General features: G+C 49.8%; 2 protein-coding genes across 2 annotated transcripts in view; one reads left to right on the forward strand and one right to left on the reverse strand.

Annotated features, from left to right (window-relative positions):
• Nucleotides 1-1,309: 1,309 nt before the first annotated feature.
• On the forward strand, nucleotides 1,310-14,693 carry SIGLEC15 (sialic acid binding Ig like lectin 15). The gene is made up of 6 exons (XM_053571345.1): nucleotides 1,310-1,361; nucleotides 10,095-10,154; nucleotides 10,545-10,928; nucleotides 11,709-12,086; nucleotides 12,921-12,951; nucleotides 14,612-14,693. The coding sequence occupies exons 1-6, from the start codon at nucleotides 1,310-1,312 to the stop codon at nucleotides 14,691-14,693; spliced, it is 987 nt and encodes a 328-aa protein (XP_053427320.1).
• Nucleotides 14,694-21,687: 6,994 nt separating this feature from the next.
• EPG5 (ectopic P-granules 5 autophagy tethering factor) overlaps nucleotides 21,688-27,855 on the reverse strand; it is a 130,330-nt gene continuing 124,162 nt past the window's right edge. Inside the window, exon 44 of the mRNA XM_053571604.1 lies at nucleotides 21,688-27,018. Within this exon, the coding sequence (XP_053427579.1) occupies nucleotides 26,836-27,018 (183 nt within the window). The 3' untranslated portion in view covers nucleotides 21,688-26,835. The remainder of the gene's footprint in view (nucleotides 27,019-27,855) is intronic.

A 27,855-nucleotide genomic window follows, 5' to 3' on the forward strand; every position in this document is an offset into this window, starting at 1 on the left:
ATAATAACAACAAAAAAGAACAGATGGTTGTTGTGGGCCAGCACCTGTAGTCCCAGCTACTTGGAAGGCTGAGGCAAGGGAATTGCTTAAGCCCAAGAGTTTGAAGTTGCTGTGAGCTGTGACGCCATGGTACTCTACCAAGGGCAACAAAGTGAGACTCTATTAAAAAAATAAAAAATCTCATTTTATCTCTCCCAGCCCTCGTCCCATCATTGTCCAGTGTAGTGAAGAATCCAAAGGAGGAGCCGTGCTGCTGACCTCTGTGTAGGGTGAGGGGCAGGTGTACATTCATTCATGGAAAAGAAATTTGTTGGACCCTCCACACCCAAATACAGTCCACAAGATGGAGCCCACAGCACTCTAGTTCCCATGGGGTCTGGCTGCCAGTCCTCTCAGTCCTCCACCCACACACCAGGACCCCACCTAGTAAGCTCCCCCTTTCCCTGGGGGGTCCCCCAGAAGTCTCTCCTGCTGACTCTTGGGCTAGCAGCTTGGGAATCACTTGGGACTTGGCAGAAATGCAAAGTACTCACCTGCCCCAGAACACTGGATCTAATCCACATTTTAACAAGAGGCCCCAGGAGATCCCTATGAGCAGTAAAGTTTTGGAATTGCTATCCTAGGACCACAGGCCCTCTGGAAGAGGTTCTGGTCATGAAAGTGAATCTTGTGCTTCAGTCTTTTTCTTGCAACTTTCCATAACCTTACTCGGTGAGGTGTTACGTTGACGGGTCCTTCTCACAGTCTTTCCCACCATCTTGCCAGACTCTTCTCCAGAAGGGAGGGGAAGGGGAAAGAACAGGGTGGAAGGAGAGAAAGCCTCTCTGGCACACTAAAAATGCAGGAAGTAAGGATGGGAAAGGAGGAGAGGAGGAAGGGAGGAAGGGAGGAGGGAGGAGGAGGGAAGAAAGGAAGGAAAAAAGAAGGAAAGAAGGAAGGGAGGGAGTGAGGAAGGGGAGAAGGGAGAAGGGAAGGGTGAGCAGCACATGAACCATAGTTTTCTCCAAAGGGACAGAGGCCACAAGAAGCAGCCCTGTTTCTTCCCATCCACTTTCCTGCTTCTTGTCCTAGAAAATCATCCCAGTGGTTCCCCTCTTGGCTTCCACATGACTAATCTCCACGGGTCTCGCCTAATCATACCTCCAGCCGCCCACTGCTTGTCCCAGTTCCTCCTGCTCCCACAGAGCCTGTGGGGCCTGCAGATCCTGGCCCCTGCCCACCCCCTTCCATCTCTCCCCACACCAAAAAGGGCTCCTGTTGGCAAGCTGGCCAAGCAGGAGCTGGCTTGGGGTCTCCAGATGGTCACAGCATGGAAAGGTGCATTCAACTCCTGGCCTGCTTGGCATGTGTCATCCTAATGGGTGAGTGTCCACTGTTCTCTCTGGCCCATGCTCAGGACAGAATAGATGCTTACAAAGTCTTAGGTACAGTCTCTCCTTGAAGGGGGGCAGTTGGGTGTGTCCAGAGCCTCTACACCCACGCAAGTGGCAGGGCAGTGCTTCAGAGGCTGTGGTGACAGAAGTCAGAAGTTCAAATCTGGTCTCTGGCTTGGATTTCTAAGTGATTTGAAACTGATATCAGGTCCCTGACATCTCTGGGCCTCAGTGTAGAGGCTGCTTGTCCCACCCATTGCTGTGAGGATCTGGGGGGAACAATGGGCCAGGTATAGGGATAACAGTACAGGCCCTGAGCTAACTTCGAGTGCTGCTGTCCTCCAAGGGTGTTACGTCTTGATAGGACAGCCCTGAGGACAAGGGGAGACAGCACATGGTTATCTGGGGACAGTGTTGGGGAAGGGTAGAGTTATTTCAGAGGGGACTGGGACAGGTGATAAAGGCCCTCCCAGAAGGAACCCCAGGGTGAGAATGGGAATTCTGTGTTTAAGTAACAGGTCACTTCGCTCAGTGACTAGGTATCCCTAGGAACAGTCTTTCTCAAAGGGCACAAGAATCACTGCATCAGAATCACAGAGGAGGGAGGGCACTGTCCATGCAGGCTTTTTGGCTCCGCCCTAGAATCAGAACTGTAGGCAGCAGGGCCCAACAATCTGCATTTTCAGCCACCTTCTTGGGTGACTGATCCCCAATACAGTTAGGTGCCTGGGATAAATGGCACTGGCAGTCCTCACAAGCCCCTCTCTCCAGGAAAAGATCTAAATCCTTTCTCCAACCCAGCCTGGTAGTCTGCCTCTGTGTCACCCCAGGTATGGCTGTCACGGCACACAAGCTGACATTGTGGTATTCTGGGCTCTGCCATCATTCCTTGTGTGGAGTTCTGCTCCACATCTGGATTGTAAAATCCCACACCTTAGACCCCGTTTCTGTCCCTACTAGCAATGAGCACAGAGTGGAGTGCAGTCGGGTCTAATGCGGACAGTGGCGGCAGACGCCTACGCGGCCTACTGCGTGCTGGGTGCTGAAGCCTCGCGACCTTCTGAGGGCACTATTTGTATCCTGCTTCACAGATAAGGAAACTAGAGCACAGGGAGAGGCTCAGTGAATGGCTGGGACTTAAACCCAGGTCTATGTGGCTCTGGGGACCCCCTCCCACTCCTTCCCACACAGCCATTGTCCCATGCACAGAGCCCCATGGTGGACACTAATGGGGAAGGAGCCATCTCTTTCTGAGTTGGTCTAACCTAGCTATCTTTTTGGGATGGTTGGGTCCCACTGAGACAGTGGCCAGACCTAAGATGGCAGACAGGAGACAGGGCAAGAACATGAGTGTCGCTGTGAGACGCAGCTCTGCATCCTGCCTCTATTTACCAGCTGTACAGCTTGGGCAGATCACCTACCTTCCCCGGCCCCTGTAAGATGGGGTCCCTGCCACCTCACAGCAGTGCCAGGGAGGAAAATTAGCCCGGGATGAAAGGCCCCAGTGCAGCTCCTGTGCTCAGCGGTTGCACATGATTCAGTAATCAACTGTCACAGAAGGCGCAGATCTTTTTTTTTTTTTTTTTTTTGTAGAGACAGAGTCTCACTTTATGGCCCTCGGTAGAGTGCCGTGGCCTCACACAGCTCACAGCAACCTCCAACTCCTGGGCCCAAGCAATTCTCTTGCCTCAGCCTCAGCCTCAGCCTCCCGAGTAGCTGGGACTACAGGCGCCCACCACAACGCCCAGCTATTTTTTGGTTGCAGTTTGGCCGGGGCCGGGTTTGAACCCGCCACCCTCGGTATATGGGGCCAGCGCCTTACGGACTGAGCCACAGGCGCCGCCCAGAAGGCGCAGATCTTCAAGAGAAATAAGGCTTTGGGGGCTTGGGTAGCTGAGTGTGATTTGCTTTTTTCTTCTCCTGCCAAGAGTCAGCTGCTATGAATCAGATAAAGACTAAAGGATTTAGAGGAAGCATGATCTGTACAGTCACACGTTCAAAAACAAAAACCAAACTGCCCATGTTCCCACTGTGAGCATCCAAGCCACTCATGCGAGCCACCTTGGCTGCGGAGACCCCTTCTGTTTACACGCCAACAGCTGCATCCCTGCTAAAACCGGGTGACCGAGAGCCCCCACCTCCTTGTGGGTGTTTGCTGTCAGCCTCTCTGGGGAAAAACTAAAGGAGTATGGAGTCTCGGAGTGTGTGAGTGAGGTGAAACCACATTGAATAAAGAAACAGTCCCAAGGGGGGAGGGTCCAGGCACCCCCGGAGTCATGAGACTGCAGGCTCCAGGGATTGCCTGGGCAGGCGGCCCTGGAACCAGGCTCAGTTTGACAGCCAAGTGTATACCACAGGGCTCTGGAAACAGGTGCCAAGGCCAACTCAATCCCACTCCTCATAGTCCCTTCCCTGCCCAGGGAAGGCCCTTGGTGAAAGAAGGGGGAGGACTTTGTCCCAGGAAAGTCCCTTCCATTCTCAATGCCCTCCCCTTCATGCCAGGGCCACACCACCTGGCACCTGTGCCCTGGCCAGTTCCTGGTCTCCCAGGGGCTCCCCATACAGCCTCCCTCATTTCCCCTCTACTTTCAGAAACATGGAGATGCCAGGGTGTGTGGGGTAGGGGACAAATACTGGCCCAGGAGCTCTGACCATCTGGTGACCACAGCCAAGCCTCAATTGGTTCACAAGCCTAGGATCAGCCTATGCACAACCACAATAGCTCTTCCCATCAAACAGTTCATTTACTCTCCACCAGAGCCCTGCAAAGCGAGGATCCTGGTCCCTGTGTTAGAGAAGGTTCATTGACTTTGCTGGGGCCTCCCAGCCTAGACCTGCACATCTGGCTCCTCACTGCCTCCATGCAGTGGGCAAGGAGCCTGGGCAAACCTTGGTGCTAAGAGCTATTTACTTTACCAGCTCTGAACCACTGCAGGAAAACAAATCCAAACAGCAAGACAAATGGCAGCCATTGCCCAAGGACGTGGGAGCTTATCTGGGCTTCTGGGAAAGGTCAAGAAGGAGCTGGGCTGCTGTCATGGGGCCAGGAGGAAGTGAGAGGGTCGAGTGAGCCATGGTGCCTCCGCACCACTGGCCACATGGTCAGGCTTGCTTGAACTGAGAAAGTCCCACCCAGGGAGGCAGGGAGGGGCGAGAGGGCAGGGTCCCCTGCAGAGGCTGGAGGAGCATGGCAGTGACAGGCTACATCAGAGCTTGGAATGGCAGCGCCTGTGGTGGCTCTGCACCTCTATCAGTACAGGTGAGTAGCCTGTACCCATCCTGTCTGGAGAGGGAAGGCCAAGATAACCCTGAGGCCAACGACCAGCCAGGCTTCCACACAGACTCCCTCATACCTCAGCCCTTCCCTGGAACCTCCTAGGTCTCCTTCATGTGAAAGGGGGGAATTCCTGCCCCTTCTTGTTTCTACCCTGTTCTTGCCCTTCTCTGTTAATAACCTGCCCTGACAAAATGCTAGCTCAGAGAAAGAACTTCTGGGAGCACACTGAAAGGCAGAAGGGGTAAGATGAATGGTGGTGTTCCCCAGCTCCACCCACATATCTACAGGTGAGATCCATGGCCAGCATGAACCGTGCCTCCCAAAAGGCCTCCCCTGGTTCTGCAGCTGCCACAAGGCCTGAGAGACCACTCGAGCCACTCCCTGAGAACACCCCTGTTAGCATGCACAGGTGTTCCCAAGGAGGGTGGCCACCTTACAGATTGTTGGGCTCCTCAGAGTGGCCACCTGTCTACTGGTAATGTCAGCCATGTGGTAATGGTGGGGCGCGCAACAGATCTCTGAGGGACTCTGGCTCTGAGGGGTGTGATGCTATCCCTCCAGGAGGCATGGTCAGCCCATCATGGGTGCCCACCGGGCATCATCCTGCCCCCCCCTCAAAATCCAGAACTTGCTCTCTCCAGAAAACTATCACAGAAAGTCCACCCCAGCAGACCTAGTACCTGTTGAAGTGCCATTCCGTGAGGGCATCCCTGCTGGACACTGTCTCACCATGATCTCTCCTGGTTCACTATTCTAGCTGTGAAACCCTGGGGAGCTTCTTTAATTCCAAGCATATGAAGATATTAACAGATCCACAGACAGCAAGAGACCCAGGCTCTGCCTGAAACTGATCAGTTGTTTTCTCTAGAGTTAACAGGAGTACAATAGTACACAACACTATAGCACCCCAGAAATGATCTGCACAGAGGTGCCAGGAAAATCCCCGCTTCCTCCCTCAACCAAGGAACTGGTGGCAATCTTTGGTCAGCGTTGGCCAAAGCAAGATTTCTGTTTCTAATCATGCTTATCCGTGTCCTACGGCTGTGTTCCTGCCTCCCTGGAGTCCCTTCCCCAACGGTCACCATGGGCATGGGGCTCTGGGCTATTGGGTCTGGAGTTAGTTAGCTACTCCCTAGTGAAGCACGATTATGATGATACGGAGCTGATGCCCCATGCGATGGACCCAGCCCTTCCTCCTTTGGACAGTTCCCCTCAAGGAAGTACGCGGGGAGCATTCTCCAGGAGATTTTAGTAAATGTTGAGGAAGGACCTTCAAGATGTGCATGTATCTTTCCAAGTAGCTGGGTTTTCTAAATAGCTATTGGCTTATTTTTAAATACCTAAAAGTTTATTAGTTTACTTTAGTCAGACATATTTCTACAATGTTTTATGTGCTTCCTTGTCATTTTAATCCAAATATTTTCAAACATAGATCTTTAGACTTAAAGGTCACCTTAGTTAACATCTAGAGGTATAATCTTACAGATGACCTACTCGGACCCAAGAGTGCTGGGAACTCGCCTAAGGTCCCAAAGTCGGCATCAGAGCCAGAGCCAGAACCTCAGACAAACCCCCATACCATATCTGAGGAGCACGCTACTGAAACAGGATTCTCCTGTGGAACAAGCCTTTCCATGGTGACTCGGGTCATCTCTTTGCACACGTGTTACATGGGCCTGGTGCAATGCCATGAAGGCTCAGGGCTCTCTGGGTTCCCTACTTCTCCAAATGGACCCTTTGACATTGTACTTTTGTAATTTCTATCCTAAACTTCTTTTCATTATTTTTACTGAACTTTTCCTTCCTGAATGTCAACAGTCATTTCTTGCTGATTTTAACAGACCTACCAAAAGAAACCACTTTCCAAATTTTTGATTTTCATTTCCCTGGGCAGAAACTAAATAAACTTGTTAGAATTTAGTTCTAACAAGGACTTCTGTGTTTCCTTTCTGTATAAATTAAAAAGCAAATAGTGGCTTAGCAATGACCAGACTTGTCAACACACCGAAGAGAGTTACTAATTTGTCACTGCAACTGTATCCCTGATACCCAGGGAAGATTGTAGCCCATGATAATCTCTCAATAAATACCTATCAGCAAATAAATAAATAAACAAAAAGACTAGCTTCCTAGTGAGTTAAGCACAAAGACTGGGTGGGCTACTGTACTTTAGCTGGTCTAAGATGCCAAACTGAGCTGCAAATGGGGCATTGTGAGGGCACCAACATCTTAACCCCTGCTGCACCACCCAAAGTACTTCTCCATCACTACTTGGCATCCCTTTGCAGGGCTGGGGGAGGGAACTAACATGTAGGGAGCATTTGCTGCAAGTCAGGCACTGTGCAGGGTGCTCTACACATGTGGTGCATTCATTCTCTATGAGGACAATATTATGTGTAGCAGAGGAGCCTGAGACCTGGGATGTTAAGTAACTTGCCCAAAGATCACCCAGTATGCGAGGAGCCTAGGATGGTTCCAGGCACAGATTGAGTGCTTGGTTAAAGTCTGGTGAAAGAATAATCAGAAGTGGATTGTAATCTACTGTAATCAGGTCTGGCTGTGCCAAAGCCAGCATGCTTTCTGCCACACCCTGTGGCCCACCATTGAGAGGAGGTATTTTGGACAACAGGAAGAATGTGTGGAGTAAGTACCTACTTCTTTTAATCTATTTCAGATAAACAGGAAGCACATCTCTCCTTCCACTGGGAGCTGGGATCATAACCCTGGTGAAAGGACCTCTGTGTTTCCTTTCTGCCCCTTGAGAAAAACCCATCCTGGGAGGGAGAGGGTGGTGTGAAGTGCTTCACACATGGATGTTTTCAGACATGGCTGTCATCCTTGGGAAATTGAACATACAAATTAAGGCCAAAATCGTAAACAAAGGAGGCAGAACTACCCAGGATTAAGCCTTGGCTCTGCTACTGGTTGGTAAAATGACTTAGCTAAGTCACCTGGCCTGTGCAAGCCCCAGACACACCTTCTCTAAAAAGGGGATAAGGAGGGGCGGTGCCTGTGGCTCAAAGGAGTGGCGGGCCGGCCCCATATCCCAGCCCCGGCAAGAAATTGCAAAAAAAAAAAAAAAAAAAAAGAAGAAAGGGGATAATTGATAGCACTTCATGGAGTTGTACATTTTAAATGAAACGAGGAATGTCTCCCAACCATTCCCCAAAAAGCACCATGTGCCCTAGCCTCCTCATCCCACCATGCCCTGCAATCTTTATGCAGCTGCCCATGGCTTATGGCTTTGCTCTGCTGTTCCCTTTGCCTAGAATGCCACCTCCAGGCTTAGCAAAATCCCCCTCCTCTCTCAAGGCTCTGCTAAAGCGCGTCTCCTCTCCTAGAGGGTCTCCAATCCCTGCCTGCCTATTCACAGCACACTTCTTTCTACCCACCCTCCCTTCTGTTCTCATGTAGCAAGTCAATCTGACATCAATCTGTAGGTGGCAGGCACAGTGCCGGGCATCAGCAACACAAATAGAACCACATAGACACATCCTGGTCCTCCCAGAGCTCCTGGGTATCTGAGCAAGACACACAATTAAATAAGAAGAAGGCCAGACACAGGCTATGGCTCAGGAAGGTCTCCCTGCCACAGGGAAGGTTCAGTGGAGATCTGGGGATGAATAAAAGGGAGCTGGTGAGTGAAAAGAGGCCAGGAGCCATGTCCATCATCAGAGCACCTGGCAGACTGTGGAGTAATTATGTGTTCACAAGTCTGTCTCCATTTCTGAGCTGGGAGCTCCAAAAGGCTGATGAGGTATCTGTCCACCTTTGTCACCACAGTTCGTATCTCAGTACCTGGCATCATGGGGAATTATCCGATAAATATTTGCTGAATTAATGAATGCACAATAGTTAAACAATACTGGGGAATCAGTGCCTGGCTCTATGATGCCTATATGATTCAGGAGGTCAGAGGAGGCTGAGATCACAGAGGGTGGGCAGTAGCAGAGAAACTGAGACAGAGGCTGAGTCTCAAGATTGGGAAGACACTTTCTACAGCAAGAAGAACTGAGTGAACTAGCAAAACCTTCAGACAGGGTTTCTCAAATTTGAACTAGGCCTTTTGGTGATTAATGACTGAGCTACCAAGATTTTTCTAGAGCTAAATGTTAAGTCCTCCACTCCACTTGTCCAGAAGAAAAGACAGTTAGGCTTAAAAGCAGGTTGCATGTAAAAAGAATTCATGGCCTTACTTGAAGGCAAGTTGGGCATGAGCTCAAGTAGGACCCAGGGCAGCAGTGTGGAACACACCACTCTGCAGGTGAACCACACCTGGAACACACCCCCTGGAACCACCTGGCTCAGGACACTACAGTGAAGGAAGAGGACAGTCAGACTGAGGAGTGGCAGGTAAAGGACTAGGATTTTTCCACCAGAAAAGGGAAGGCTTCTCAGGTCCAGGAGACCCACTATGGGATTGTGGAAGGGCCATCCGGGAAGAGGATGTGCATGCCCCAAAGAGCAGTGGCAGTCCTATGGGTGGCTGGAGAGGCTTGTTCGGTGTGGGAGGAATGTCCTGACCAGTAGGTTATTCACAGACAGATGGGCTCTGTGGAGCATGGTCGGCAGGCAGTGGGCTGAAGAGATTCCTGCCCAAGGAATGAATTGGGCTAAAGCACCTCAAAGGGCAAGGAGCACTGGGTTTGGAGTCAGAAAAGTTGGGTTCCTCCCTTGTCTACCTGTGTGACTCAGGGCCTTTATTTTCTCAACTAGGACAGGATCTGCCCTGCCTTTCTCCCCCTGGGTGTTTTGAAAGTCACCTGACATAGTGTATATAAAAGAACTGTGTAAATTGCAAAGCACTTTGGAAATACAAGGGCTACAACTATTCCCTTTCAAGATTCTTTTGTGAACTGTGCCCTGGGGGCAGTGGCTGAGCAGGCTTAGCAGCCACCCTCACTCCTTGGGGGAAGTACCAGCCAGGCCTGATCCTGCGGAGCACTGACACTCTCCGACCACCCCCCACCACCCATCCCCAAAGCCTCACACATATGTCATAGCACGTGGAAGCAGAGCTCAGTTTCCAGACTGGGGAAACTGAGTCCAGAACTGCTGGCACAGAGCAAGGAGGCAGCACAACAGCTCACCACTCTGGCCCCTTAGCTCCCTGCTCCCTCACCCCCAACCTTTGGGGAAGTCAGTCAGGGCACAGTCCACTTAGGTTGACCTGGATTCTAGAGGAATCTCCTCTACCAACCCACCAACTCAACACATTAGCTTCAAAACCTACTATGCCCTCCCAGAGCCTCAGTTTCCTCTCTGTAGGAGTGTTGGAGACACAATGTCCTTCTAGCACACTACAGTGCAGGCTGTGGACTGGAGCAATCCTGAGTCGGAATCCTGGCTTGGCTTCATCCTAGCTATGTGACCTCAATTACTGAACTTTTCTGTGCCTCAGTTTATTAACATGTAACAGGATATAAACTATGCTTTACCTCCAGGCTCTTTTGTGAAAATGAAAAGAGATACTACAGAGAACTTGCTCAACACAGAGGTACACAGTAAGTGCTTTCATTATGATCACCGCCTTGGGGATCTGAGGACACTACTATAATCACAGGATACCAGCGTTTTTCCGCAGCAGGGCAGGTTTTGATGGGAACAAGCTAAGGGGAAGAGCATGGGGTCACTAGCCTGTAGGTGAGGCGGGATTCACCTGGGAAGAAGGGGGAGAGTCCAGACACCAGTGCAGGCCCCGCGATTGCCTTCCAAGTCTCCAGGTAGGATTCCAGCCCCCTGGTTGTATATGCGAAGAGGATATTCCTGACTTCTGGGCTTGCAGGCTCCAGGTTCGGTCTTAGTCCTGGGGTTCTAGCCGCTCAACTCGGGGTGCCTTGGAGTGGGGGGGCTCACACGCCCCCACCCCACCTCCCCGTTCCACCTGCCCGCAGGCGAGACTGCACAGCGCTGGTCCATGCAGGTACCGGCAGAGGTGAGCGCGAGGGTGGGCGACGCGGTAATGCTACCCTGCACCTTCACGCACCCGCACCGCCATTACGACGGGCCGCTGACGGCCATCTGGCGCGCGCGGGAGCCGTACTCGGGCCCGCAGGTGTTCCGGTGCGCGGTTGCGCGGGGCAGCGAGCTCTGCCGGACGGCACTGAGCCTGCACGGCCGATTCCGGCTGCTGGGTAACCCGCGCCGCAACGACCTGTCGCTGCGCATCGAGCGCCTTGACCTGGCCGACGACGGCCGCTACTTCTGCCGAGTCGAGTTCACTGGCGACGTCCACGACCGCTACGAAAGCCGCCACGGCGTCCGGCTGCACGTGGCCGGTGAGACGGGCACGGGGACTCTTTCCTCCCTCGCCACCTGCCCACGCCCAGCCCAGGCGGCTTGCTGGGAAGGGCGACAGGACCCGACGCTTCTGCCAGAGTTCTTGCACCGGAGGGTGGGTTAGGACCACCTGGGAACTCGGAAAAATGCAGAATCCCGGCCCCAAGAAGGGCCAGGTGGGGCCCGGGAATAGGTATTGTAATGCGTCCCAGTAGCTGGCGATGGAGGGGAGATTAAGACGTGGTGACGCAAGGACTGCAGTGGAGCGGGGTGGGGGTGTTTCCTGCCCTGGAAGACACTCGCAGCCCCCCGGGAGTGCACAGGGAGCCCACCAAGCGCCCAGCACTTTGCTAGCAAAGGTGCCTGAAACAGCCATGGTCCCCAGAGCAATGGTTCTCTCCCGCTCCAGTTCTGCTTAACAACAATAAGGACCACTCAGTGAGCTCTTCGGCTGGGCCCTAGTCCAAAGTTACCCCACAAGTATTAATTTGTCATATTTTCCCAACAACCCCCATGAGGTGAGTGCTATTATGATCCCCATTTTACACATAGAAAAACCCAGGCAGAGAGAGGTGTCACATGTATTGAAACCCAGACAGCCTGGCACCCAAGTGCCCATCTCTTTCCGCTGGGCCTCCCCCAACCTCTCCAGCTCTCACATACCGAGGGCCGGGGTTTGGGCGGTGCCCCGTGCCTTTGCCGCGCCCAGCAGTCAGCTTTCCTGCCCTCCCCACCTTAACGGCGGCTCGGTGACTGTTGCCTGTCTTATCCCCCCGTAGCCGCTCCACGGATCGTCAATATCTCGGTGCTGCCCGGCCCAGCGCACGCCTTCCGCGCTCTCTGCACGGCTGAAGGGGAGCCACAGCCCGCCCTCGCCTGGTCCGGCCCGGCCCTGGGCAACGGGTCGGCCGCCGTGCCGAGTCCCGCTCAGGGTCTCAGCCACCAGGTGACCGCCGAGCTGCCCGCGCTGATCCACGACGGCCGCTACACCTGTACAGCTGCCAACAGCCTAGGCCGTGCCGAAGCCAGCGTATACTTGTTCCGCTTCCGCGGCGCTGCCGGGGCCTCTGCCGTCCCGGTCCTGCTAGGCGCACTCGGCCTCAAGGCGCTGCTGCTACTCGGCATCCTGGCCACCTGTGCCGCCCGAGGCCGCGAAGGTGGGTGCGCCAGACCCGCGAGGGCAGGAGGGGCAGGCCGGGCTCTTCTCTTGGATAAGGCCTTGTGGCCAACATCCTGAGGTCTTAAAGTGCTAGACATACACAGCTGGATAGGACATGGTTTCCTGCCCTCCAGCGGGAGCTGGGGAAAAAGCAGAGAATTTCCCTGTGTTGTAAGACAGCGCTCTCTTAGACCCCAGGCACTGAAGAAACTAGAGGAGGTGTGCCTCACTCAGGCCGAGTGTCTGGAGAAGGCTTTATGCTGAAGTAAGGTGAGAGCTAAATCAAAAATTCAAGTAGGCATGAGCTAGGCAAACAAGGGCAATGGGGTTCCAAGAAGAGGGAACAGCACGTGCAAAAGTTCAGCAGCTTGAACTCGCAGGATGTCTTAAGGGACACTCTGTTTTCACTGGGCAGGACAGGAAATCTTCCCTGTGTCCCATAGAGGGAGGGGGCTTCCCATAGACTCTCAGACCACCCAGGTCCAAGCATTAGCCTCCAACTCCAGTGAGGAAATCCGGAATTTATCATGGTTGCCCTAGCTGCTCCCTTCCGGTGCCCACACTAGCTTTCTTGCTGGCTCTTCAAACTCACCAGGCATGTTGTGCTTCAGGATCCTCAGAAAAGCAGCTTCTACTGGTGGCCTGTTCAGTCCACCCTCCTGTCACTCTGTTTAAGGCTTCAGTCGCTTCTTCACACCCTGGTAATTTGCTGTTGCATAAGGAGTGGTTTCCTTGAGAGCCCTTTCCACAGCCGGGTGGATGGGAGGCAGGGCACAGAGGCTGGACACTGCAATGGAGAGTGATGCCACCTCTCTCTTTGTCCCTCCTACAGAGCACCCCGTCACTCAGGACACCCCACAACAGTAAGTGAGCTCCCCTGCCTCCACCCCACCCCATCTAGTCCCCTTCCTCCAAAGAGTGCAGGCAGGTTTCTCAGGGTGGCAACAAGAGAGAGAGAGGAGCCAGCACGTGGCTGGGGCGGGGGGTCCTGGCTTTGGGCAGGGTCTAGGCCCTCCTTGCAGCTGCCAAAGCACCCCCTCTCTCAAGCCAGCAAGTCCTTCCCCTCATACACACACACCCCCAGCCCCCTTCAAAGGGTAATTTTTCTGTCTTATCTTCACACCTCTGGGCTGTGTCTCCTCTTGCAATCCTCCCACCACATTCTTGGACAGGCAGACCCTACACAAAAGCCACCTTGAGGTCACTCCTTCCCCCAGGCATTCTGCTAAAGGACTGGAAACAAAATCTCCAGAGGTTCTGAGACCTAGATGACAGGCCCAAGGACCCTGGCTAGAAAGTCTTTGTTGGGTCCATGATTTTTTCATCTGTAGTGTCCACTGAAGGGAAGGGCCAAGACAGAATCAGATTCACAGACCCTGGCTGGGATTTGGAGTGCGGTTGGGGGACTGCAGCCTTCAGAGCCCATTCGAAGAGCTGGGCACTCCCATAACTGCTCCCACCTGTGCCCTAAGGGCTGGACAAGTGGCACTACCTGGTAGCCCCTTTCTCTAGCTTACCAGCTCAACCGTCTCCCTCTGTCTCACAACCTGGCCCGTGTCCCTTTTTTTTTTTTTGTGTGTGTGTGTGTGAATTTACTGCCATACCAAGGCCCCTGAATCAGAAAGATAACTGTTGTTCAGTCATTTAATAAATATTTGAAGACTTCCTATGCACCACATACTGGTTTGGATGCTAAAGATACAGCAAAGTCCCTGACCTCATAGAACTCATATAGAAAATTTTGATAAATACACAAACAAGGTCATTTTAGATGAGGAGGGAGCTTTCCACTGGATTGTGTCTCTTTAGATTAGGAAGCTTTTCCTTGGGATGTGACCTGGAGGGGACCTGAAGATGGATGCTGGAGTGATGGGTAGGAAGGATAGGGGCCCAAAGAAGGGGGAAGTCAAGTAGAAATACTCCAGTGAGACCTGGGAAGGAGGCAGGCGTAGCTGTGGGGGTTATTCTGGGTGTGATGGGAAGATGCCAAGTGGCTTCAAGCAGGTGAGTGGCCCTGTCACTTGAACAAGCAGGGGCCAGGAGACCTGGTAGGAGGTTGCTGGAAAGGCTGAGGCTGGCATGGATGCTGGGATGAAGGCACAGTAGCAGAGTGGGGAGATAAGAGGCCAGGTCTGGAGCTTGAGCCCCAGGTGCTGATTACTGAGATGAAGAGGGGAGAAGAGAGAGGGTGAGAAGTGCAGTGAGGATCGTGTGCGGCACTGGAGGACATTGAGATCTGAGATTCCTGTTAAGATGGGGAGAAGGCAGGACAGCAGCTGGCGATGAGGAGGTCAGGCCTGGAAACATGCATCGAGGCTCAGGGACCCTGAGATGGTTTTGAAGCTTCAGACGGTCTGGGCTGCTGTCACCAACAGTAGCTCCATCCCTGTTCTTTTTCTGCCCTGTCTTTGACATTGTCAGTCTCCACGCCCTGCCCCCCACTGGCCCTATGCAGGGGTATCCTTGGGCAGTCAGGGACCTCTCCCTGCACTGGATGGTCAGTCAACTTTCTCCTGTCTGCAGGCCTCAGGCTCAGGAGTCCAATTATGAAAATTTGAGCCAGATGAACCCCCGGGGCCCACCAACAGCCGTGTGCTCTCTGTGAGGAGCCTCAGCCACCCATATCCGCTTGTGCACCGTGAGGAGTGAAGGCAGATTCCAGGCTTAGCTGCTACTGCCCTTGCTGGTTCTCAGACACGTGGGCAGCACCCTTCAGGGTGACGCTTCACAGAGATCAGGACCCTGTCACAGAGGCTCTTCTAATCTCCTATGAGGATGTCTGTCATGGAGCCCCCATATATTTATGCCCACGGGGCCTGTATTTTGACAGAGTATGAATGCATGTGCACATGCGTGTGCATGCATGACCTTCAGCGTGAAACTTCTGGAAATGCTCCTCTCATCCTTTCTTAAGGTGAACACCATCGTAAAGCAGACAGGAAACTGGTCATAGGGCCTGGAGGCCCCGTCTGTCTTTGTTCTGCTCTGTCACTGACTTGCCGGGTGGATGGGAACACACTTTCTTCACCTCTGTCTCAGTTTATTGCTTTTGAACATAGGTAACAATATTCTTCCCTCCTGCCTGGTAGGACTGTCAAAATCTGAGGACACAGTGGGTATGAAAGGGTTTTGGAAAATGCCAAGCCATCTGCAGACATAAGAGACCCTCTCGTCCCCTCCTTGCAGTGACCTTTGCATGTGCAGAGAGCTCTTGATTCAGTATGGCCCCCACAGAGATCAGAGGGTGCCAAAGAGCAAGCCCTGAGCTGCAGCTGAGCAAAGCTGTGGTCAGAGGAATATATCAAATCCTGGAAACTCATAACCAGGGAGAGGCCTGCAGCCCCCGCTTCCTGGGTGCCTTCCTCTGCAGTGCCTTGAGCTGGGACCCCTAGGAAACCAAAAAGTCATCTCTCAAAGTATCTGGTAACTACTGTCTCAGGGACTGAGAGCTGAAAGAGCTGAGGCGAGGTCTAGGCTGGAGGGTCCCAGCAGAAGCCCCTGACCTGGAACCTCCCAGGATGTACAAAGTCTAAAGGCACTGGCAGTTTTGCCCCATTTGCTCAAATCTGGCCAGTTTGGTTTTGAGAGGCACTACCTTCCCTGTTTATACTCCACTGTGAATGTGTTGATCATTTTAGCCTCTGCAGGCCTTGGTGCTCAACAGAAAAGGAAGAGGTTTGCTTGGGATCCAAGTGGGCTAGCAAGAGGAAAGGACAGCAAGATAGGTGAATAAAGAGGCCGTGAATGAGCCATCATCTCACCCTAGTTAAAATGGCTTTATTCAAAAGACAAGCAATAAGGAATGCTGGCAAGTATGTGCAGAAAGGAGAACCCTCTCATGCCGTTGGTGGGAATGTAAATCAGTGTGGCCACTATGGAGAACAGTATGGAAGCTCCTCAAAAAACTAAAATTAAAGCTACCATGTGATTTAGCAATTCCACTGCTGTGTATATGTCCAAAAGAAAGGACATCAGTCTATCAGATGCACCCATATATCTGCAGCACTATTCGGAAAAGCCAAGAAATGGAATCAACCATGAACAGATGAATGGATAATGCAAATGCAGTACATTTACACAATGGAATATCATTCAGCCACCAGAAGAATGAAATCCTGTCATTTGCAACAGTAGGTGGAACTGGAGGAGGACATTACATTAAGTAATAATGTCATCTAGTAAAAATTAAGAAATAAGCCAGGCAAAGGAAGATAAATATTGTGTGTTCTCACTCACATGTGGGAGCCCCCAAAAACTGAACTTGTGGAGATAAAAGTAGAATGATGGTTACCAGAGGCTTGGAAGGGTGGGGAAAGAGGGATAAAGTGGGGATGGTAAATGGGTGAAAAAAATACAGTTAGGTAGAATGAATAAGATCTAGTATTCAGTAGCAAAATAAGGAGACTATAATTAACAATAATTTATTGTGTATTTTAAAATATAAGAGTGGAATTGAAATGTTACTAACAAATGATAAAATACTTAAGGTGAAGGATACTCCTGGTTAGATCATTACACATTGTATGAATGTATCAAAACATCACACATACCCTGCAAACTATAATGTACCCATAATAATGAAAAATAAATTTTTTTGTTAAAAGAGGCCATGATGCTTTTTCCAGGGAGATGAGTGATTGTCACGAAGGGCAAGCAAGTGATGGCAGCTCATGGTTACCTTGGGATCCCTCCAGGGGCCTCTCTGAGCTATTCACAGATCATAATAGTTGGCATTTGTACTTCCTTGTATGGGGACATTTGAGGGCATCTCAATGGAGAGTCCTGTAGGACCAGGGAAGAAGTTAAGGACATGGGAGTGGTGTGTGTTGGAACATCTGCCTGGTCTTTGAGGTCAGTTTCACAGCCAAGTAAAACTGTGATAGGAATTAAATCTTATGTATTTGCTTTGTGCTGGCAATTGGGCTAGGTGTTTAGGGATAAAAATATGAATAAGGCATCTGTATCAGAGTGGGATAGGTAATGCTGTGATAATAAACAAACCCCCACTTCACAGTAGCTGAAAACAATAAGGGTTTATTTCTCACTGCAGCTACATGCCCATCACAGATCTACAGGAAGCCTTTACTCACTACTGCTACTTGGGACCGGCTCCCAGGGATCCACCATTCCTAATGTCAATTAGTGGGTTAGAGGTTAAAAGAAAATTCTGGAGGTTGTAGTTCATCAGCCAGAACTAGCCACGGGCCCCACGTGCCCAAGAGAGACCAGCCAGCCTGTGCAGCTCTACGTGGTGCTTGGACTGGAACACTTGGATCAGCACCAGTGAGACTCTCCAGAAGTTCTTGGGCTAGTGAGTGGCAAAGTAAGTGGAAACCCCATCAGGGCCACAGTGGAGATAGCTACGGGTACTATAGCAGCACCTGAAAGGGATAACTAACTTCCCATCTTGGGAAGACTTCCTGGAGGAGGGTACATGAAGCTGGTCCATATTGGCCTTGTAAGTGGGAGAGGCCGTGGAGGAGAGTAGAGCTCAGGAGGTAAGCAAGAAGGGACGGTCTAAGCAAAGACCAGGAGGTGGGACGCAGCACGATGTTTAAGTGGTTGAAGTTGCTGCAGCGTGAGGGGGGCAGTGTGGCGTGGCCAGAGCTGGGGCAGCAGGGCGCCCCATGCTGGGTGGACAGTGCCACCCCCAGTAGGGATGAGAGCAGCAGAAGGGGACCGGAGCACCCAAGGGCCTGGGCACAGTCCACTACTTAGTATGGTTGCTTTCACCCAGATCACCACTGGCCTCTCCAGAACTAGGCTGCCCTGGGATTAGGACCTTGAGAACTATGAGCAAGGTCTCCTAGTGACTTCCAAGGGGTACCTGCTCCAGGAACACTTGGGGATCTTGTTGAGAAGTTCATTCTGAGCCACAGACCCCAGGAGGGTGTGGCAGGAAGGGAGTTGGAGAAGAACTGGAATTTTAAACAAGTTCTTCAGGAGATTTTGCCCGCAATGTTTTATTATGATCATTTTCAAACACTCGCCAAAAAAATGTTAGATAATCACTCACATAACCCCCACCTCCGTTCAATGGTTACTCATAGTTTTTGCTGTATTTGCTTGATGCTCTTGTGTGTATTTGGTGAAACGATTTGAAGTAAGTTGCAAGCATCACTACCTCACCAGGATAAGAGTGTTCTTATCTATCAGCCGAAAACCATTACCACACTTGAGAAAATTAACATTGATTCAGTAATATCTGTATTCCAATTTCCTCAGTCATCCTCAAAATGTCTTTGTTATTTCTAGCTGGGATCCAGCTGACACCAAGTGATCCCCAAGCGAGCTCTCAGGGTATACTGGCATTGCCGGGATAACCATGTAGATGTGTGGGATGCTGGCTGACAGTTTGCCAGTCCAACCTGCCATTTTTTCACTTTGAAGTAGGGCTTCTGAGACACTAAAGTGCCATTCCTCAGAGGAGTGGACTGTGATGAGCAGTTTCAGACACAGCAATGCACTGTGGGGAGCACGCCGAGGGGGAACAACTGGCTCTCCCTCCAACTACACACACAGCACACAGCCAGCCTCCAGCTCAACCTTCTGACAAAGGAGCTGCTCCTTGGGGCAGAGGGGAGCAGGAGAGGGGACTGCATTTGGCCACCCCCAGACCCCTGGGCTGGCCTCACAGCCTGGATCTGTCCCTCAGAGATATCTGGGTGGAGCAGAGCCACCTGTCCTCCCCTCTGACCCTCTTGGAGTACTCAGTACTCAGGCTCTGTTGCTGGCAAGCAAGGACCAGAGACATGAGCAAAGGCTAAGTGGGCACAGTGTCCTGGGGCTACGGAGTCAGGACAGCATGACCTAGAAGCCTGATGTTTTCAAGGCCAGGCTTCCTGCTGTGGTGCAGGGTGCACAGGGCTCCATGGCCAGAGGTTCTAAAGGGCAAGCTGCAGCCCACAGGTTTCCCTCTGTGGTCAGTGCCCACTAGGCTTTGAGGATGGCAGAGAGAGGAAGTGGCCGACAGCTGCCCTGATGATCTCCCAGGTCTAACATGAGCCAAACACAACGTCCCCTGCCCTCAACAAGCAGCACCTGAAATTTTAATACTAGCTGTAGCTCTACAGAAGAAACTGACTGGGAGATAATCTGTGATGAAGGTCGGCACTGCCTTGGGATGGAGATGACAGCTGCTGGACAGGACGAGATAGCTGGGGGTTGGGGGTTTGCTTGGGCCCAACCAGTCCTGAGTTAAGCTTCCTGGGCTTTGTTCCTGGCTCCAGCGCTGGTCCCTTAGGTGTGGTCCCTCCCTCACCATAAAAAATGGCCTCTCAGGACAGGCATGGTGTTTCATGCCTGTAATCCCAGCACTTTGGGAGGCTGAGGCGGGTGGATTACCTGAGCTCATGAGTTCAAGGGACCAGCCTGAGCCAGAACCAGACCTCACCTCTAAAAACAGCCGGACGTTGTGGTGGGTGCCTCCCAGCTACTTAGGAGGCTGAGGCAAGAGAATCCCCTGAGCCCAGGAGTCTGAGGTTGCTGTGAGCTATGACGCCTCAGCACTCTACTGGAGCCACAAAGTGAGACTCTGTCTCAAAAAAAAAAAGGCCTCTCATGTTTCTGGGGCCCTGGAATCCACAAAGCCCATGCGATTTCAGGTAGCTCTCACTAAAAGCTCAGGTAAGACTAGAATTATCATCATTTTAAAAGAAGAAAAAAGCCCCAGGGAGGAAAGTGATCTGAGCAAGGTCCACCTGTCTAGTGACAAGACTGCAATTTGAATCAAGGCCTGACACTTCTGGCCCTGCTCCTTCCACAACGTGCTGCCTTCTCCTTCCCTTCTTTGTCCCTGGCCCATTGTTTGTGTTCCCATCTCTTTCCTCCTCTCCTATGCTCCTTCCAATGTTATACGTTATAATAACAGAAACATGTCATCTGCCAATATAAGGACAAAATTATTTGGGATTGGGACTTTTGAATTTTCCAGGGTTTGGGCTCCCCGTCTGAACAGACAGCCTGTTCCCAAGTCCTGCCACCAATCATCTTGAGGGGTCCCCAGGGCTGCAGGTTGCCCAGAAGGGTCCCTGAGAAGACATCTCTACACTTCTGCCGGAGTCCAGCAGGACCTGACTGTGACCTCAGGGTGAGGATGGGGTAGGCAAGGGCAAGGGAAAGTGAGAGAGTAAAGGGAGAGAACCTAAGAAATACGATTAATGAGGAAGTGGCAGGGAGCAGGCCAACCAGGGCAGGCTGAGGGATTCCAAGCTAAGTCTGATCTAAGCCACCAATTTAGACTATATTAAAATACAATGTCCGGGTGTGAGACCATCTTGGTCTACTCTGACTGATACACCAGGAAAGGTGGGCCTGTTTCCTAAAAAAGAACAAAAGGGAAGGGCAGCGCCTGTGGCTCAACGGAATAGGGCGCCAGCCCCATATGCCGGAGGTGGCGGGTTCAAACCCAGCCCCGGCCAAAAACTGCAAAAAAAAAAGAATAAAAGGGAAGAGGGCAAGGCCAAGTGTGGTGGGCCACGCCTATAACCCTAGCACACTGGGAGGCTGAGGCAAGTGGATTGCCTGAGCTCACAGGTTTAAGACCAGCCTGAACAAAAGCGAGAACCCGTCTCTAAAAATAGCTGGGTGTTGTGGCAGGCATCTGTAGTCCCAGCTACTTGGGAGGCTGAGGCAAGAGAATTGCTTGAGCCCAAGAGTTTAGAGGTTACTGTGAGCTATGGTGCCATGGTACTGTAGCCAGGGTGAGAAATTGAGACTCTGTCTCAAAAAGAAAAAAAAAAAAAGATAGGGAAGAGGGCTGTCTTCAGAGGAGGAGAATTTTTGGAGGAAGATCGTGAGTCCTTCATCCTCAGATGAAGACCTTTCCAAGCTGCCGAAGGTGGCGCAGACCATATCCAAGCAGCAATTCTTTCAGCGAGTGTCCCCCAAAGATACCCCCTGGTCTGGAAATGGTTAACTTGATTTCTACACTAGAAGGAGGTGGAACAACTTGCCTTTAGCTAAGCCACTTGCCAACACTTAAATTTTGTGATTTCTATTAGGAAAAGAAGCCCAACCCAGCCAGGCAAGGGTGAGAGACACACCCTACCCCCAGAGGGTCTGTCTTTGCAGATTTCCAAATTGTTGTTAATCCCAAAAGGAATGTACAGACCCTCTCACCACACCAAGGCTCATTCCAGGCACACCTTACACTAAAGAGGAGCTCCCTGATGGTCCAGCACCACAGGTGGCTTTCTCTAGGGGACCATGACAAAGCTGGGTTACAATGCCCTCCCCTGGCAGCTCTGGCCTCCCAGAAACAACTGCACCCCCACCTCATCACAAGTCAGGCCTTGGAAGTCTTTGGTGCAGCTTTTATGGCCCTCCTCGTACCAAGATCAAGGACACATTACAGAGGTTCATCTAACCAGGTCCTCTCCTGGGATCAACGGCAACCTCCTATCCAGGCCAATTCTTAAATCCTAAAGTTATACACCCTTTCTGAAACTAGAGGCCTCACCCATTGTGGTAAAGGCCACAGACTAAAGATCTTACCCATTACAAGTTTATTTAAGATTTTTCTTAGTGTGATTTATGTATGAAAAGACCACCTGCCAACCAACTTACCCAGAACAAAAGACAGACCCACCATATGTGAATTAAATTTGAATCTAGTTTATTTGCAGAAGTTTACTTAACCAATTCTCATTTCTTCCTGTTTCTCACCATCATGTAAAAACTTGTCATTTGTATGAACATGTAAAATGCCGAACAATGAATAAGTGAATATTGCACACTTAATGACCAAAATTAAAGGTCACACTAAACATGTGGGAAGGAAAAGAGTTTTATACACTTAAGAAGTATTTATCTCCACAAAAGTGATTGTAAACCACAGAAAGAAAAATAAATTCTCTTGGTGTTCAATGGGAGGCATTACATGTGTACATTAAAAAATAAAAGTTATAATCAACATTTCTTAGCCATTTCATTATCTTAAAATAGGATCAGTAGTACACAGTATAACTTTCTTTTCAAGTTACTGTCATTAGGAATCAGGAACCTATTCATAGTGAAGGAAACTTCAAATAGAGCTGCTCCAGGACCTCTGATGCCTGCCTGAGGCATGCTCTGGAACCCGGAAGTCATGCACCAAAAGAAGTCAGTACTACTAAGTCTAGAACTTTCACAGCACAATCCAGACAGAAGTGGAAGAACACAGAAGGGGACATTTTTTTTTTTTGCAGTTTTTGGCCAGGGCTAGGTTTGAACCTGCCACCTCCAGCATATGGGACCAGTGCCCCACCTGGGGATATTTTTTTAAAGCAACATACGTTTGTATTTCCCAATAGTACATTCTCCACCTTGCTTAGTAAGATGTTAACTGATCAGAGCTACTATCTTTTTTTTTTTTTTTGTAGAGACAGAGTCTCACTTTATTGCCCTCAGTAGAGTGCCGTGGCCTCACACAGCTCACAGCAACCTCCAACTCCTGGGCTTAGGCGATTCTCCTGCCTCAGCCTCCCGAGTAGCTGGGACTACAGGCGCCCACCACAACACCCAGCTATTTTTTTTTTTTTTTTTTTTTGGTTGCAGTTCAGCCGGGGCCGGGTTTGAACCCGCTGCCCTCGGTATATGGGGCCGGCACCTTACCGACTGAGCCACAGGCGCCGCCCGATCAGCTACTATCTTAAAATAAGTTGTAAGGTTGACCTAAAAGGAAGAGCAGAATAGCGAAGGATTAAGCGCACAGTACCTACGGTCAGACCCATCACTCAAATGTAGGTGACAGCAGTCTCGGATGATGACCGAGGCTTGTAGTTTGAACTTGCTGCTGGTTTAATGTGCTAACCATGAGGGACAGCTATCAAAAGCTGATGCCATCCAAGTGTCCATGGTAGGAAACTATGCTGCTTAGAGCACACTAGTACGACCTTAGTCCAGGGCAAGGGCTGGAATGAGGCAAAGGAGGCAATAGGGCCATAACCCTCAAGGAAGCGTGGCCTGCTCATTCTGGACACAGCCCTTTCAGGGCAACATGGATGAACCTGGGCATAGACACCATGGTGGGAGGGGACTAACTAAAGACAAAGGCATTTGGTCTGCGGAGTACTGAGGGGTGGAAGGTGTAAGAGATGTGACTGCCGATGCCTGAAGGTCTCTGGAGACAGGGCGAGAGCAGCCCCTGCCTGGACTTCTCCCAGCAGGCCCACAAGCAACAGGCACTACTACCAGGAGGTATCTGGGCGCAATATAAAGTAGAAGTACAAACACAGCCACCAAGGCAGTCTGGACTTCCCCAGCAGGGCCGAACTGCCAGGCACTGGGCACAGCAGAGGAGAGGCCGAAAGACTCCCAGCAGTGGGAGTAGGTGAGCTTTAATGATCTTTCTAAGTCTCTGATTCGCAAACATTTGCTTCCTGCCCTAGAATAAATTAATTTCAGGAATAAAAACCCAGTGAAGGCCAGACATGGTGGTCCACACTTATAGTACTAGGTACTCAAGAGGCTGAGCTGGGAGGACTGCTTGAGGCCATGAGATCAGAGACTGCACTGCACTCCAGGCTGGGTGATGGAGTGAGACTTCACCACCTAAAAAATTTAAGTGAAAACTTACACATGACCTTCATTCAAAAGGAAGGAGGATAGGTTCACTCGTAACTTGTATGACATGGACACAATGATTCTGGTGACTCATCAGGGGGAATAAGGAGGCTGTCACTTGATTGAAAAGAGCTTAGGTTAAGTCTTAAGAATCAGCATTTCTGATTATACTTGTTAAGAAAAAAAGGTCCCATAAAACACTGATAAAATCTGTGTCATTTGGCTTCTAACTTGAGAAAGACTACACTGAGTATGGGCTGTGAATTCTGGTATTTGGCCTCTGACAGTGGCATCACAGGACTGTTTAATAGAAGAACATAGTTCTTTCCATCCATGAGAATGCTCTTGAACATTAAGTATGTCTAGCAGATCACACACACACATTTGTAGGGTGAGACTTCCTATACTCTTTTGCAAAGTGTATTCTATTTGTTATCACCTATTCTCTATTGGACTAAAAAGGCAACAAATATAAAAATAAAGAATCTACAAAGAACAAAAAAAAAGAAAAGAGCTTAGGCTGTTCTGTGGATTTTCATTTCCTGGACTAGGCTTCCCCTAACCTCAAAGAACTGAGAGACTCAGGCTCAACCCCCCGGAGGAGCAGAAGCATTTAATGACTGAGCCAGCATACTGATGTGAAATTAAGAAACAAGCCATGTCTCAAAGCCGAGATCCTGTGTGTGCTGGAGCTTTGGAAATAAATATGGCTGGGTCCTGGCTCCACTGCCACGTGTGGCAAGACCTGCCTTCTTCAACATCCAGTGCCTTCCAGCATTCTGCCCTTCACAGTTCTGGTCAGGTGGTGGAGCCATGTGAAGAGGGGAGGTGATGCCTCTTTGAGCCATCTGTGCATGGCAGGGCGGCGAGTGATGAATAGAGAAGCAAGAGATGCTTTGCATGGTCACCAGAATGCTTTGTCCTCCTGCTCCCAGGAACCTGTCAGACGTCCTTATCTGAGCCTGATGCCAGTGCTGGTCGTCGTGTGAAGTCGAAGCATGCAGTGTTCACCCTCTATACCGCCTGACCCAGGAGGCTGGCCTTGGTCTTGTTTGATCCCAATACTGACATGTAGCACTGTCACTGTCTCTGCAACAGTGACCCTATACTCTCTGGAGGACAACAATTTTTTCAAGCAAAAGCTCAGTACCCCTGCAAGCCAATAGGTAGGCTGGCCTATCTGTTGCCTTTTTCCCCAAAGACTAGTGGCATGGCCATGTTCTGAACTGCCTCAGTGTCTTTACAGCCTTTCTCAGCCCAGAGAGGAACTCACAGGAACCTATGAGTTGAGTCAACCTTCTGAAGTTAATTTAAGCACGAAGGAGTTAAAGAGGAAGCACTTTTACTGATCATCTTTGACTATCAAGTTACAGCTCCAATAAATTAGAAGCATGAGACATAAAAATCTACATTACCTTTAACAATTGAAATATTTTACCGGACAGTGTGATATCTCTATAATTGGGATTCTTACCAGTTACAACCAAAGATTGATTTTATTCTTATATAATTTTTATAGATCAAATACATTATATTATAAACTTTCAAAAATTAGCAGATTAATCATAATTTTTTAAAATGTACATAATGTCAAAAATTTCACATTCTCGGACATCAATAATTACAAACCCCTCAAAGAAAACAGCACATAAAATATTTCCTGTCATAAAATCATTGTTGCCAATTAAGCTGTCCACAGCTTCTAAACTTTTCCTAGATACAGAACAAGATAACTGATTTTGAAAGTGGAGGGAAGCAAAAACAGGAAAAGCTGAGACATATCCCTCTGAGACGGACCCTTTGTGACCATAAAACCCCAGAGGCCCAAAAGGTATGTTCTTGTCAGAGCTGCAAAGCATGTCTGTGAGGCAGGATTCTTCCGCCCAACGAAAGAAGTCCGAAATAAGGAGGGGTGCCTACAGACTTCCAAAGGTTGGGGGAAGAGTTCCAAAAGGACATTTGAGAAGAGATTATGACTGTTAACTATATGCTTATCCCCTTACAGAAAGCTCTTGGTGGCTGTTAGACAATTATAGGTAAATATTCTTGGGCTTCAGACAAGCTGTAAACAAAGACACATTATGCAGGCTATACAAACAAAGCCCATTTCGAGGCGACAGAATTATGAATCTGATGATGAAAGTCAAACTGTTAATTCCTAAGGAAAATAACATGAACAAGAAGATGGCAACAGAAGAAGGCAAGGTTACACACAGGCTTTGGTAATGAATAAACCGTGAACAACAGAAGGCACGTGGCTATTTAAAAACGCCAAATTTCAGTAGTTCTTCTGGCCTGACCCACTGTCCACAGTCCAGCAGGTCCATGGGCTTCATTTGAGTTCTTGTATGGAGTGAAAAAAGAAACAGAGAACAGACAGTCAAGTGGCCAGGGGCTGAGCAGGTGATGAGAATGAGGCTGGGGTAGAAGGTGAGGGAATGCAGGGACGCTGGTGACTGGATCGGCCCTGCCTGTACTTCCCACTGCATGGACCCAACAAAATTCACCTGTGCAAAAAAAGCATGCTCCTCCAGGACCACCCAGCTTGCATCCCCAATTCAGATAGGGAGTTCTCTCTCTATGAAGACACATGACTGGATGGAAATGGACTTGTCACCATCTGTGCTATCCACCACGATCAGGATAAAGTGATCATATTTTATAGGACTCACTTTATCTCCCTTCTGAGAGAAATAATATGTTAAATCTAGCGTATTTCTCTACATTTAAGAAGTGTAGAAGTTTTCAAAGTTGTTTTTTTTTTTTTACTTTGGAGGAACAGAAACAGGGTTCAAAAGTGATGGTTCTACACAACTTCCAGAGTCATCAGATCTGGACAGGAGTCTTAACATTTAAATAAAACAGGGAGACAGACGGGGAGACATACAAAGAACTCCATCTAGAGGTCTTGTGAGATGACTGGGACTGTGATTTGGCAACTGTGAGTGGCTGTACCCAAGTGGAACTGAGTTAAGTTTCTCGTTGTGAATGAACATTAAAAACTACAAAGTCCCCATAAAATTTTAAGAGCTAAGAAAACACACACACAACCACAGAATTATCTAATGCCTCTAGACTTGCACCTCGGTCAACACTCGCTGGCCAAACTGAGCTCTGTGGTGAAACTGAGCGAAGTTACTTGTGCAACAGCAAAATTAAATGTAAACAAACAGCAAGGGAAATTTTCAAGAGCCTCAGTATTACTATCGTATGTTGTCCAAATAATGCACTTCTGGATAGAGACAGTTAACAAGAAGAGCCAGGAAGCTTTTGCCATCTTGGAGGCAATGGCCAGGATGCTTAATAAATCGGGCAGCTTGTGATATCTGATCCTGGTATTCAACATACTGCTTACTTGATGTCATGGATTCAAGAGCATTCAGAGCCTACAAGACATGGAAGACGAGAGGGTTAACTTCACATTTGCACGTAACTTGACTGCCTCAGGCAGAGTACAACCTACCTTTGTTACCTGGTTCAACCATGAGGCCTAAGGGGAAGGAAGTCTACAAAACTGAGGTTAGGATTCTGACAGGCAGACATTGACCACAACCAGAAGGAAGCCAGCAACCCAAGCCCCTCTGGCTTCTGCAGCCTTCCTGTTCCATGCTATTTCCCAATGCTTCCATACCCAGAGCCACTGCTCAGCAGGCTGGTCTCACTACTACACACCTCTGCTGCCACACCCTCTTCTGAACCCTGCCTTGTCATCATTCTCATGAGTCCCACCTGTCCTCCTCTCAGGGTCCTCCCCATCAGATCACCTACTCCCTCCCTCTCTTCCTGGAGCTCAGCTGGAAATTACAGGCACTGGCCGCATCTCTCTACAGTGAGACCTATTTAATATGCTATTGAATTGATCTTCAGATTACAAAGTAATGTCATATGAAACTAACTGAAATTCTAAAGAAACCAGTTACTAAGCACCACTGAGGGTAAATCTGTCCTTAAATTCACCAAGACATAAAATACAGTTTAAGTTTCTCCCAATTCTGTCTGAAAAAAAACGGCACAGAATCATGGGAGGAAAGGCTCCCATGCCTCTCTCTTCAGAGGAAGAAAAAAACACATTCTTGACTCCATAACTTTAATTTCCATTCCTTCATAGGAGAAGAGAAGGGAAAAAGACTGTATATTGAGAAAACAAAAAGTCAGAATAGAGGTTCTGGGGGGTGGAGTTTTGGTTTCCAACTGCATAAGCTCTTCCACCGCAGGGTCTTGAC

Source organism: Nycticebus coucang, chromosome 19, assembly GCF_027406575.1.
Source record: "Nycticebus coucang isolate mNycCou1 chromosome 19, mNycCou1.pri, whole genome shotgun sequence".
Lineage (NCBI taxonomy): Eukaryota > Metazoa > Chordata > Mammalia > Primates > Lorisidae > Nycticebus > Nycticebus coucang.

Coding starts and splice junctions, on each gene's coding strand:
- SIGLEC15 (XM_053571345.1), top strand. CDS start 1,310: ATGGAAAGGTGCATTCAACTCCTGGCCTGCTTGGCATGTGTCATCCTA. Junction 10,155..10,544: donor GCTCAACACAGAGGTACACA/GTAAGTGCTTTC, acceptor ACCTGCCCGCAG/GCGAGACTGCACAGCGCTGG. Junction 10,929..11,708: donor CGTCCGGCTGCACGTGGCCG/GTGAGACGGGCA, acceptor ATCCCCCCGTAG/CCGCTCCACGGATCGTCAAT.